The 14,350-nt window shown below is 38.5% G+C and overlaps 1 protein-coding gene and 1 long non-coding RNA gene across 3 annotated transcripts in view; one reads left to right on the top strand and one right to left on the bottom strand.

Annotated features, from left to right (window-relative positions):
- LOC116062310 (CD276 antigen-like) overlaps positions 1–14,086 on the top strand; it is an 89,105-nt gene extending 75,019 nt beyond the window's left edge. The window contains exons 7-10 of the mRNA XM_036001830.1: positions 12,319–12,459; positions 12,655–12,682; positions 13,338–13,482; positions 13,955–14,086. Coding sequence (XP_035857723.1) covers positions 12,319–12,459; positions 12,655–12,682; positions 13,338–13,443 — 275 coding nt within the window. The 3' untranslated portion in view covers positions 13,444–13,482; positions 13,955–14,086. The remainder of the gene's footprint in view (positions 1–12,318; positions 12,460–12,654; positions 12,683–13,337; positions 13,483–13,954) is intronic.
- Positions 2,227–5,940, bottom strand: LOC118495216. 2 transcript variants are annotated; one of them, XR_004897533.1, is made up of 6 exons: positions 5,886–5,940; positions 5,665–5,771; positions 3,785–5,089; positions 3,522–3,600; positions 3,312–3,417; positions 3,047–3,093 (listed from the first exon to the last, which is right to left on the bottom strand). It is a non-coding gene; the product is annotated as an uncharacterized LOC118495216 (long non-coding RNA). The 2 variants fall into 2 exon arrangements; XR_004897534.1 differs by lacking the exons at positions 5,665–5,771; positions 5,886–5,940 and adding an exon at positions 2,227–2,700 and having other exon boundaries at positions 2,804–3,093; positions 3,785–5,397.
- Positions 14,087–14,350: the final 264 nt, after the last annotated feature.

Raw genomic sequence — 14,350 nt, 5'->3', positions numbered from 1 at the left:
GAGGGTTGATCAGGTCTGTGGCCTGGCTGAGGAAAGAGACAGAAGGGTTTTGGGGATCTTAATAACGTCACCCTGTTTTGTACTATACATGTCCGTGTTGCACTCATTAAGATCTAATTTGAACAGATTTCTGTCATTCAAACAACGCTGGATTGTAGTTTAAAACTTTTACAGCAAACTTAATAAAATGCCGGGTTTTATTCAGGCTTTAGTGCATAAATAACGTTCCAGTTAATGGGTACGGCACGGAGAGAACATTGACTGAAGGCTCGATTAGCAGTTAGCTCCAGTTAGCGCCAGTTAACTCCAAATATAGATCAGCCTAAGCGGACTTAAATAAAAATAAATTAGGTATGAAACAATTAAGGGTGTCACAATTTCAATTTTAAATCGAAATCGATCGAAATTAAGTCACAATCTTGAATATTAAATTAAAAAATGGAATCGTGGATACTGCCACGCCCCCATGTCACGTCTGGTCAGCTTGTCAAGCGGGAAAAAACACACGTGTTGAAGTGCTGCGAGTCAGTCAACCTCCTGTAACTTAGCTAGAGCCAGTCAGAAGATAGCATGGCAACTGCAGAGGCTGGAGACCCATCAACAGAACTTGAGCCCCCTCCTCTTTCACTGAAGTGTGTGAAAGTGTGGAAGTATTTTGGATTTCCAGTGAGTTATGTTGACAACGTTCGCGTTGTCGACAAAAAAGCCACAGTTTGCGAGCTCTGCTATGTGTGTGTACCATATCAGGGTGTCCGCAGGGTTTTAAAAAGTATTAAAAGGTAGTATATCAAATTAGTAAGAATTAAGGCCATTAAAAGGTATTAATCGCCATTTTACGAGGTATTATTTTTTATATATTTTTTTTTTTTTTGCAAACTATGAGTTGTCAATTTATTGTTATTATGTCTATTTAAGTTGATCTTGTAAAGTTTGTGTGATATTATATATCCCACATCGGGTGATAGCCTATCTTAGCCTGACAAGCCAGACCCACATCCAGATGTTGGGTCTGGGAACTCACCATTGGCAGGGCTCAATCCGAGGGGCGGGATCAACGGTTGTCTTTCTAATTCCCTCTGCACGCTACAACCAGGCAGAGCAACGAAGAAGGTAGCGGAGCTAGTTGATAGATTCAACTTTTGCCGTAATCGGTGTTGTGCCGAAAAAAAGACTGCCTGCCTTAATATGACTCCACGCCGCTAGAGGGCAATGTTGGTCAGTCTAAATAGTTATGTGCACCAATATTAACCAGGTCACTTTTGAAGGGCTTCAGCCCCAAATGTTTTTATTGTAGCCCCGAATGTCATTAGCCTAGTTGTTTTAAGCAACACAAAGTTTAAGTTCCCGTGTTGCCGTGACGTTAACAGTCTACATGGTTCAGGCTCAAACTCACGGAGCTCTGGAGCAGACCCGTGCGTCGCTTTGTGTGTGTGTTCTGTAGGCTATATAACATGTAATAATGTAAATGTAATACATGTGACTGAGGTGTACTAAAAGTCCTGAAAAGTTTGAAAAAAATACAGTTTGAAAAAAAATACAGAAGCCAATTGGGTGATTGTCAGACGTTGCTGTCCTGAGTTAAGGGGGGGGCAGTCACATTTCAGCAGGTCCCATATACCCCTGCCAAAAAAGGACTGCACCCCCATAACTCAGGATTGCAAAGGCTGACAAAGACAAACTTTTCAGGACTTTTAGTAGACCTCATAACATGCAAGTATAGCAAATTGTGTGATTGTCAGACGTTGCTGTCCTGAGTTAGCAGTCACATTTCGGCAGGTCCCATGAAAAAATATAGCACTCACAATGATATATGTACCAACACACTAGTTATTGTTTATTCACAAAAAAAAAAACAATGACAAATATCCAACAATGTAATTCAGTAGTAACAACGTTCATAACAGGCAAACAGACAGAAACCAAGAACCTCTGTAATGTCAAAAACGCTATAATTTACATTTCTACATATTTAAATGACTGTTGGTCTAGTTATTTACTTTTTTCAGTAATTTCACCTATGTGTTGTTTTCGGGTCACATTTGACCTGTTTTCAAAGTTTCTTTATCAGAAATACATGGAAATGCACGGAGGAGGATAATACAGGAGAGGAGGAAGCTGTAGAAAGATTGTAGGAACATGGACAGAAACCAGAAAACATGTTTCATTACATACTGTACTAACAGTACTGTTGGCCTTTGCTAAATGTATAAAATGTGAATACGAATGAAGGACAAAAGAAGAAAATGTGTCCGAGGCTGACGAAGACTCGCTGACACTTCCAGAGGGCTTGACTAACAAGCAAATGGTGACCCAGAGCCAGAATAAGGCCGCCTGTCACTCATACCAATAAATCAACACACATTTAAAAATGTGGTTGCATGACAGCATGCTGTATACGCTCACACATGTAAAGAAACACAGAAACAGAAGAGGCAGATGAACCGTGATGAACTGTGTCATCAAATGCTGGAGTTCATTCGATGCAGCTGATGAAGGATCATCATCGATCCAATGACCACAACATGTAGACAACGATGTAGCTGAACTTGTTCTGACACACACACAAACACACGCACACACACACACACAACTTCAAACTACAGCCAAATCACTACAAGCCTCACACATGTAGTCACTGTCAGTAGTGATACATTTGGCACATCGCTGGTGGTACCACCGATGACATGAGTCACAGGATATCTGAAAAAGAGAATTAGATATACATTAACACATACAGTGTCCGTAGGCTTTCTCTCTTAAAATCTTTTGAAATCTTATACTGACAACAACAAAATTGGGCTACCCAGGAAACTGTCTCATCCTGGCCATCCTCCACGTTACCACAGATGTGGCAGACTTCACTGAGGTCATCTGACAAAATCAAAGAACCATAACAGCTCAGGTTTCTGTTATTGTTATAAGACTTATATAATCAATTTAACTAAAATAAGCTATCCATGCAATACTCCAGCATGTCACCAACATACCGCTGTTTTCCAGTAGAGTGGTTGCTATGACCTTTCTTAGTCCCTCAATGTGTTTTTTTGATGATCCAAAGGAGATGCTCTGCCCTTTTAAAATGCATTCTGCAAACTAAATACATTGTGTATTTGTGTTAGTATAAAGCATCTATTAAAAGGTATAAAGGTTTAGTAAAATCACACAAGTTTACATAAACAGTGTTTTTTTTTTTTAATCTCAAGAGACATGAAACAATGACATTAAAGTGCACAACGATTCTTACACTTGTTCAGATGAACTTTGTAATTTGGTTGTATGCAACCATTTTAATATTAAATCTCTGTACCAACCTTTAATGCAAATACTCCACAAGATGTCACATCTTTTTGCAGAGGGTGAGGGAGAGAGGTGCATGACCATTTTGAGATATTGAGTCCCCTTTGTCTCATGAATGCTCTTAATAAAACAGAAATAAAGTACATAGATATATGTAAAGGATAAATTACAGCATGGTTTTACAGGGTGTTTGTGTGTGTGTTATACAAGTTACCTTGTCACACCTTGACAGTGTTTTATGTCCTTTGCCTTTTCCCCAAGAGGATCAAGGAACAATGACCTCTTCTCTGATGGAAGCATAACCTATTGTACAAATGGGAAAGTACACCTTGCTATTTTTACATTCATTAATAGGTTTTCACCCTTTTCATCCCGATGTTTGCGAAGTTTGTATACATGCTACGCTATCACATGAAAAGGCTCAACAGAGGGAATATTGAAATGCAGACTCAAAAGCACGATTTCTTACCATGACACTTTAACTCACCATCAACATCCAGTGGTTGTTCTTGTTGACAATGCCAATGATTAATTTGAACATCAGGATCAAGCTAAAATTAGAAAAACATGGGTAGAAAAGGTATATTTATACATCGCTCGGAAGGACTAACTCAAAGATGCATAAATAAATACTTGAGTCTATATGTACTGTAAAATCTCCACATACTTCACGCAGTTTGCTTTTATTATTCCAAACATCAGTCATGGCAAACGTGTCGACAGCAATTGCCTTTTCCCTTGTTCGCCCATTGTGCTCTTTGACCAGGAGCTCCAAGTAGGCATTAATAACCTGAGATGAAATGACATACAATATCAAATAGGATCTGTTTTCTGCATATATAACTGCATAAATCCCCTATGTAAACACCCTGTATCTCACTCTCCAACTGCATATTTGGGGCTGTTCTTGCTATATCTGCATAAAACAGTTTGTAGGGCCCAACTTTGGAAAGAAGAATGTATGGATTCTTTCCTTTCCATGCATCCATCACACCTAGGAAAAATAACAAAATACATAAGCACAGCATATTGAATAGTGCAATATTCATCACATAAATTGCAATGAATAGATGTCATTACTTACGAATATTTCTTTAATGCACATTCATTAAAGCTTTAGTGCGTAACTTTTTTATAGTAATGAAAGTCTGTTACATTCAAGCCATTACCAAATTAGTTGCTAAGCGAAATTAAGCCTATTTGTAATGTAGGTAAATAAAAGAAACAATGCTTCTTAGCTAAAAGTACTGATATTGTAATAATGCCAAAACAATTGCCTTTCTATAAATTCAAATTGACAAACTGTTTGATCAGCTGTCACTATTGTAGAGTGAAAGAAAGACATACATTTATCAGTGGTAGCTGATACAGTGTAGCTCAAGGTTGAAGCAGGAGTAGAGGTGGAAGCAGAAGTGGAGGTAGGGATGGTTGTGGAGTCAGAGGTGGAGGATGAAGCAGAGGTGGGAGTGGAGGCAGGGATCGAGGCAGAGATTGAGGTTACCCCTGTGGAGTTGAGGATCTTATGTGGTATTCTTTCCTTTTTGTCGGTGTGTATTTTCAGGTGGTCGGTGTTGATTTTAGGAAAAACACGACCTCCCTCACTTTCCAGATCAGCACTCTTGTCCTGTAGAGCTATGACTTTGAAAGGCCCCAAGAAGTCAGGCTCCAACTTTCCTCCCTTTCGCTGCTGGCTTCTCACATTCAACCGCCACACTTTGTCACCCACCTTGAAATTAGATTTTGTGGTCTTTTGGTTTTTGATGTGGCTTGTGGCAGTGGTGTGTCGAGCAGCCTGCAGGGCATCACTAATATTAATAATGTCCTCTGTAGGGCTGTCATTCTCCACAGCACTCTCCACGCTGCTGTCCACCTTTTAAAAATAATATTGTATACAATATCATAACGTATTACATATCAATACAAATTATTTCAAAAAGTCAAAGCAATCACTTGCAACAAAAAATACCATGTACTCCTCAGGGACCTGGGACGGGTATCTGGCTTCCCTGCCAAACATCATATAGAATGGCGAAAATTTGGTGGTTGACTGTTTTTTGGTCCGTAGACCAAACATCACAGCATCTAGATGCTGGTCCCATGTGTCGGGTCTCTGCCCTACAAGTTTATTTATATATATATATATATATATATATATATATATATATATATATATATATATATATATGGTTGAATATGAATATATGTTGTAAAAGAGGCCCATAAATAATTAACTGCAGCTATATGCAGGCTGGGAAGATTTGTAATGCCGAGTGCATGACAACTTTCTGCTCTAATCCCTCTGGTATAGTGTAGAAATAACTTCAATAGGGGCTGTATTTCTTCACAACTCCCACTAATTTTGCTTACCTTTGTATGGTACCATTCATTTTCTCAACAAGACCATTGGTTTGAGGATGATATGGCGCACAAAGGCTTCTTTTTATCCCAAGGATCTTGCAGACATCAGTGTTGATCTGAAATACATTTTTCTAACTTTACAAATAATGAATTTTAAAGTGACTGATGGTATTTTATTTTGCCCCCACAAATTACTGTTGGTAGCTACATTGCAAGTAGTTTTATTTTACCTGATTTACAAACTCCTTCCCCTGGTCTGTAAGAATCCTCTTGGGAGCCTCAAACTGATAAAAAAATTTGAGGATACAGCCAGATACCTCTTTAGCCGTTTTAGTTTTAAGAGGGTAAGCTTGTGCCCATTTGGTTAGGTAATCAATCATAACACATATGTAACTGTATCCCTCTGTAGTCACAGTCAGCTTCCCTATCAGGTCCATGCCAACAAGCTCAAATGGATGTGTTACCTAAAAGACACATAGGTGACTGTCAGGTGAACATCAAGAACAAGGAATAGGACATAACTGGACAACATCTGTTGGGATGAAAGACAGCAAGGGTAAAGACAACGGAAAAACCAAAAAGACACTATGGGCACGAGGTGAATTAATCAGGAAAAATATAGGATTTTTTTTCTTACAGTGATTGGTGCGTGAAGCTTCTCCTCCTTGATTTGAGCTCCACTGGCCTGGCAGTGCACACACTGGGCCACCTGAATGAATTGAATTGAAATGTTTGTGTGTGCGTGGTATGGGGGGGATAACAAGTATTTTTGTTATGTAAGATTTCAAACATTGATGAATTACAGTAGACCTAGCCTAGATGTATTTAAGTGTGAGATCATACAGTGTGATTATAGCTGTAGAGGCCACCTTAAACATTTACCCATGTGTCGATGTCATCTGACATTCTACCAGTAGAACCGTTTGCTGATGGCATCCCTGGTTTTTTCCACACACCACCTCTATGGTGTTCTTTTTCTTCTTGTAGAAGAGTTTTCTGTCTTTGGAAAAAATAGTAAGATGTATTAGTTTGGAAAAAAGTAATATATAGGTCTGTGATAAAGAGATCACTGACTTTTTTGGAGGTGGCTATTCTATATAAACACCTAAAGTTGCCTTTACAAAATATGAAACTGTACGTTAAAATCACAATAATCTATGTGATTGGTGCACTAACATTACTCGGTGACTGTGTGGGGTGCTGTCGTATTTCGGCAGTAGTTCTGTTAATTAATTACTAACATGATCTGTTATTGCATACGAGCAGATCACACATTCAAATATAAACTCAGGGTTCATACGCATTTTAACCAATGCATTTCCATGACTTTTTCATGACTTTTTGGCAAATTTCCATGTATTCCTGAAAATGTCAGTCGACATTATACAATAGGAATAAAAATGTGTTCAAGTTTACCCTCAGAGCTTTAACAATAAAATGAATGACTCGTAATATCACTTCCCGAATAGAACGTTAAGATTAAGACGTGAAATAATTATTTATTAAACGATTTTTTTGAAATTAATCACATATTAATATGCTGTTAAAAAAAAAAAATTTCCAGCCCTGAAATTTGCAGTTTTCCAGTTTTTTTTCAAAACGTATGAACCCTGTAAACTGATCTATCTATAAATTAATAAATGTGTGGTGGTTGACAACGCATCACGTCTTCTTACCTTGCACATCAAAAGTGTTGGCCTTTCGACGAAAATTTGTTTTTTCGTTCTTGGAGTATCCCTCTGGATACTCACCACTTAATAAGTAACGGAGAATACATTTGTATGTGTCTTGATCCATCATATGTGTGTATGTATATAATGTAATGTCCTTAATGTGTGTATGTAGGCTATGTAATCTGTATGTCCAATATTTTTCTCGTGTAAACTTGTGACAAATATTTCCCCCGCTCAAAAATGGGACGTTACTGTAACTTTTAAAATAACATTTTATTTACTCTTGGTTTGGATATCAGGACAACATGACCGTCGTCATATCGTCGTATTTCGGCAGGCAGTCTGTTTTCGGCACAACAGCAAAACTCGTCAGCAAAACTCCGAACACATCTTCATTTTTTAGGAATGACTTCAGTGCCGTTCTTTGTTCTTTTCTCAAAGAAAAGCTTAACTCCAAGTCTTCCAGAGTCACGGCCAAAGCCGATTCCAAAGACCGCTGTTAGCCAGCAGCAGCTCTTCTCTGTTTTCAAGTTGTTTGTATCCCACAAAGATGAACAGAGATCCTGAGTGGTGCATCACACAGATGAAGAGTATAGCGCAAACATTCCTCCAGGGCGAGCAGTTGGCAGGTGGCATCTCAGCTGGTAAGAAACTATTGTATAGGGACAGTAGAAGTGGATAGGTTATTCAGATTGATGAAGGACATGTTAGCGGTCTCAGTGTGTAAGGTGGTTTTGTGCATTCTCTTAACAGTGTGGAAGTGTCATTGCTTTTACCTAAATAATTAATTTGAACAAGTTCTGATAAAATCTACTATGTACTCCTAGCTCTCTATGTAGATGCTGTGATGGTTGACAGTGTTTCCTCTAGAATAGTTTTCAGCAGTGGGGGGTGGGGGTGTTGAACGTCAAAAAGTAACGTTACCTGAAAACGGCGTGTAGATTCTTTTTAGCATCTCACATCACACTTTCAGTCACTATGACCACTACTACTACGGTCAGAAACATTGATTGTGCCGAAATATGAACAATAACGTCGCTGTCAACGGGCTTATCTGCTAATGTTAGCTACCGACCGTTAGCTTAAAACCATCCAGCAAATAGACGGTGACGGTGCCGTTACCTGAAACCGGTGATTTAACGTCACCACTCATTTTACACACAGTTTAACAACAAAACAGAACGCTGAGTGAACATTACTAGCTCCGTTTTTCATGCTGGTTTTGAGCGGTATGCTCCCCTCGTGGGGAAGAAAAAGCATTTCAACTGAAGTACTTCCCATGAGATCACAGGTTGACTTAGTTTGAAATGGTTATAATGGCATCACAAGTTCAAACAGTGAATGCTTGTTTGCTTGTCTGTATGTATGTCTGTCTTCTTGTATTTCACTTTCCTCATGGAGTATTTCTATGTGTACTCATGTGGGTGTCTGTACATTCAGAAGAAGGTCCACTTAGTTTGAAGTGGTTATAATGGCATCAGTGAATGCTTGTTTCTTTGAACTGCTTTAATTTATCATTTTATTTCATCTATTCATTTTATTCTAAAGGTGAAATAAATGCAAGATGGGTTAGGGTCGCAAGGTGTTTCCAAAGTCAGTGCGTCTCAATCTATTCTGTTGACTTTCTCTATCTGCATTGTTCTATTGGCCTAGAGAATGTAGTTTTATAAATCTCAAACTCTGTTTAATGGTTAGAAAACATGTTGCCGTATAAACCTGCAACTCAATGGCGTGTTGGTTTAAAAAAATATTGAGAAGGTATTAAAAATGGTATTAAAAGGTATTGAATTTACCTCCAGGATTTCTGTATATACCCTGCATATTCTGTGTGTTTACCATTGCACGTTAGCCTAGCAGCTAGCGGATATTCCTTCTGCTTATAGCTTTATCCCAACAAAACCGCACGGTTGAATTTCAGCCTGCGTGCACGTTTTGTAGCCTAAACAGAGCAGCTTATATTGGTTATATTAGAGAGAGCAACAAGTCAGCGAACTGCCCGAGTCGCCCTCTTTGCTAGCGTTCTGCTCAGCTGCTGTGCTGGCTCGATGGTGTTTTAAGCCCCAAACTAAGCCTTCAAGGCAGCGCTGCGACCCTCGTCTTCAACCATAACCATTGCCTAATCCTAGTACAGCGCTGCCTGGAAGACGACGTTGGGGGCTTTAACACCAAACTCTGTGTGCTGCGAAGAGTCTGCCCTCAGGATTGTCGGTAAACTTTTTTTAAAGTTATTGTCACATTATGTTGTTAATAAATGTTTTAAATATGACAATGTAATGTGGTACATTGCGAACAAAGGTCAGATATTATATTACATACAAGTCTAGTCTAAAAATGGCGTAGCAACCTGTGCTAAAAAAAAGAAGTAAAAATCGAGAATCGAACCGTGACCTTAGAATCGAAAATGTAATCGAATCGAGGATTTGGAGAATCGTGTCACCCCTAGAAACAATACACACACACGTGTCAAGCGTGATTTATGCTTCTGTGTAAAATCTACGCCATGGCTACGTACGTGGAGGCACGGACACTACGCCGGAGCCGCATTATTGTGGAACCCACGCAACTTCTAGACAAGACCCGCCCTTCAATAGCATTCACACGCTACTATTGGGCAGACGTCCATGCAAGGTAACGGAACCTGATTTGTTCAGGTCCTATCCCCTGACCAGTCGGCTATCCTAACCTTAACTACTCTAGGTCAACCAATCGGGCTGGTTCGTAGAGCGGGACTTGCCTAGAAGTTGCGTGGGACGCGCACCACCCGAAAAATGTAACTACACGTCGCGGCGATGCTTCGCCGTGGCTTGGTAGCGTTGCATTTCCCCCCCGACTCATTTCCTGGTTCTCCTTCTCCATAAACAACATGAAATCAAGGAGAGGGTTAACTTCTCCTGCTCCAGATTTCCCACCATGGTCAGAAAGAACAGAGGAGACACTTTGTTTCTCTCACTATGACTCTAGAGTCACTACTCACTCTGAAGATATTCACCATCACGCTCTCACTCGCTCTACCACACACTCCCCACACACACACACACACACACACACACACACACACACACACACGCACACGTCGGTCCTGCTATTCTCTTAAAGAGATCAACGCACACACCAACACACAAGTATAAACTTCAGGCCACTTACGTTGGCTACGGTGAAAGGTCTGCTGGAGCCTCTGCAGGACCATAAATCACACTTTAGTGAAAAGGATTTGAGAAAAAAGTATCTTATGTGGCTCAGTAATATTCAACTTGTAGTTTTATATCATTTTCTAGTTGTAGTCATTCTGATTGAATCAGCGAAGGCTGAAGAGATCTTCCAAAAGGATTTTATGCTGAAGGATGAATTCAGATAAATAAATCATGACCATGTCTATTGTCTCACAATAGAATTATGCTCAAACATTTTCCAAAAAACTAAATATAGCTTCTTTTGTTTAATTCACTAGAAGATATAATTGTGTTGTGTTGAGAGACCTGAAACTGTATCTCAATATGAGTGTTATTAAATATGAATCTCTATATATTCTTTAAAGCTTTTTATAAATGAGTTAAACGTATATTTAGCTTCAAGAGTTGGAGCTTCCAGAGACTCCTGCTGCATAAATCCAAACTGTATCTCTCTGTTCCCATTGAGCCCCAATAACTGCAGAGCTGACCCCCCCACCAACAAACACTCAGCTTACGTCTGAAATCACACATTCTGCACCACAGACTCAACATCTAAACTATCGTTCAATGTGTGTAATTTTCAGTGAGTGTAATTTTCAACGTCGTAACCATGGTAACCCCTACCGACCTCCGCTCTAGCGGCATCACCAGATAACGCTGAAATAACTGAAAAGGGTAAATAACTAGACCAGCAGTCATTTAAATATGTAGAAATGTAATTTAGAGCATTATTGATTGGTTTCTGTCAGTTTGTCTGGGAACGTTGTCGTTACTGCCGCATTGCATTGTGGGATACTTATGCAGGTGTAGTGTCCAGTGTTTGCATCATTCTGTAATATTTCACCAGAAATAGTATGAAATTCACGTACTATTGGTTTCATACTCAGATCATCAAGATGTCTGACATACTAAAACATCTCCCATACTGTTTTAGCCTACACATGTTAGTGTGGAACTTCAGACCAACCAGAATGATTTTAATCCTGATGTTACTGAGCTGTAGTCAGAGCTGAAAGAAGTACTCTGATTCTTTATTGGAGTGAAAGTATCAAAACCACCAAGTAAAAGTCCTGCATTCAAAATGACTACTTCACTAAAAGTATAGACGTATCAGTAAAATGTACTTAAAGTAGCAAAAGAACAAACAAGTATTATATTTTATAAGCTGATCATATGTTTTGTATGTAAGATCAAAGTAACTAATTATTAAATCTGTCTGATAAATGTAGTGCAGTAAAAAAATCCTCTGAAATGTAGTGAGGTACAAGTATGAAGTAGTATATAATGCAAATACTCGAGTTATTTACCTCAAAATTGTACTTTTACTGCTCATGAAACATTAACTTCTACATAAATAACTTAGCTAAGCTGTGTGTTTAGCTGGATGGGTAATATTTTCTTTTAATAAAGCTAATCAGCTGTAACAACAACTGTCATAAAAACAAGAGTTAACCCAGAGTCAATCATTGACTTGTACCTGTGAGCCTCAGCTCAGGGTTTAGAGAACACATTTCACAGACGTCAGATATAAACATCACCCTCCTCCTCCTCCTCTTCTTCACTACTGAGACTAAAACCAGAACCAACTCTCAGCTGTGTATCCGAGCAGGAGGAAACTGTCCAGAAGATCAGAGCTAACATCTCTGTTCCTGGTGACATTCATCCTACGGCTGGTTTTATCTGCAAAGAGTTTTAGATTTCAGGTTTCAGGAGAATGCTCCTTCAGTTGTTCTCTTTGTGTAGACTGAGATGTTCAATCTGCTGTATATGATCTGTGTTCCATTCTGAGTCTTATATTAACTTTCTATCTTCTGTTTCAGCGTCTCCCAATGAATGGATTGTTGCATTGATTGTTTCATTGATTGTTGCATTGATTGGATGGATTGGAACGACTGTTGCTGTAGCAGTTCTTGCTGTTATTGTTATTCGTCAAAATAGGCGTATAGCCAAGTATATAAACAGTAAGTTTAATAAAATATTGTATCAACATATTCATGATGAGCAGACAACACAACACATTATTTATATATGTATGTCATGTTTAGAGTCTTTGAGGTTGTTTTATCTTCAGTCATTAATCATTGTGTTGGTATTTACACCAGAGTAGGATCAAGTCAGTTGGGATTTACTTCTTAACTTTGTTTTCCTTACTGCAGCATCACAAGACCCAGGAAACCAATCTAGGTAAGGAAAAAAGTACATTCTTATAGTAAATACTTTATTAGATATTGTTTTGTTAAGTTTAGTCTTGTAATGTCTGTCCTATAATCAATTATAATCAGGAAACCAGATACATGTGACCTCACTATGTAATCACACTGTGGGATCCAGATCATTTACAGGTCTCACACACTTTCACTTTGCTTTCTAGTTCTGTAAGTTTAGTAACATTCACTATCAATCATGTATCAAGATGGGTGTTTGTTTTCATTTAGTGCATCATGTTTTAAGTACAAATTAGGCCCAGCACACTTAGAGAAGAGGCTCTTCTGGGTGACAGGTCAAAGCTGAGATAGGCACATTATGATATGTATAAAACTATAAAAACTAAATAGTGTCTGGCTCTGTTCTAAGGTAATATGATCAATGGCACTTTTATTTATTTTTAAATTTTATTTTATTTAAAGCACCTTTTACATTCAAAGACAACATATAAACATAGCATTAAGAACAAAGCATAAACAACAAATTAGAATACAGTACAAGCAACACACACACACACACACACACACACACACACACACACACACACACACACACACACACAGTAATTAACCAAAAGCTTGAGAGAATATTAAGGTTTTGTGTTTTTTTGTTGACCATCACTGTGTTGACACAGTGATGTACCTCCGGTCCAAACGCCACTTGTTAATACCACAGTAACAGTAAGTGAAGACACCAGACCTGGATCTGATTCTGGGAACAGCTTGAAGACCTCTGCCTGATGACCTGAGAGGCCTGATGATCAATGATCAATGACACAGGTATTGCAACATGTATAGTCTCTTCCACTTTACTAAATAATTGCAACATTTAAACTGATTTTCATGTATTACTGTATGACAGATCAATTATGCTCCTGCCCACTGACATGGTTTTGAAGTTATTGTTATCCAATTTTTGCTCTCCAAATGTTTTAAAATGCACATATTTAGATCAGAGAAATCCTTTTTTTTTTTTTTGTCTTTGGACCTCTGTATTTCTTAAACCCTGCGTATGCCCATGCAGTAGGAGATTGAATTAAAAAATAGAATCATTTCAAAGCCATTTTTACATGTAAGAAACATGATGTAAGTGTGTGTGTGTAAATGTGTCCTACTAACACTGCCCAAAATGCCGTATAAAAAGGTAGTCCTATGAAAATGACAGTCAGTTGTCTATATCAGGTGACTTTGCCTGAAGTCCGTTGATGTGTCTGGGACAGCTGGTTGACTTGTAAACATGTAATTGTTTCAGATAAATCTGAATGGAGGGAACTTCTGCAATCTCCGGTGTCTTCGTGGACTCCTCGTCTGACAATTTCTTCTGTACTGAGGCCACTGTGAGGTCTCACGCAGTCAGCAAGTAAATGACTTTACTTTCAATTTCTTAAATAGGACCTATAAGTTTAATTGAATAAGTAAGAGAGAGCTGGCAAACCAAGAAAACCACCACACCTGCAGAAGTGACTCAGATGTTAGTAAAGTAAGTTGTAGTTTGATCATGAAGTGACCAAAACATTATTACCACAGAATCTGAAATTCAAAAGGCAGCTGGTGAAGAATGGACTGTTTGTGTTCTCCTGGAATTATTTAGATAAAGTCAGTCAATATAGAATCTGTGTTTTTTTGTTTTTTTAAATAACTAATAACT

The sequence above is a fragment of the Sander lucioperca genome, chromosome 6, assembly GCF_008315115.2.
Source record: "Sander lucioperca isolate FBNREF2018 chromosome 6, SLUC_FBN_1.2, whole genome shotgun sequence".
Taxonomy (NCBI): domain Eukaryota; kingdom Metazoa; phylum Chordata; class Actinopteri; order Perciformes; family Percidae; genus Sander; species Sander lucioperca.
Note: the sequence above shows the minus strand (reverse complement) of the source record. Positions and strands in the feature narration are given on the sequence as shown.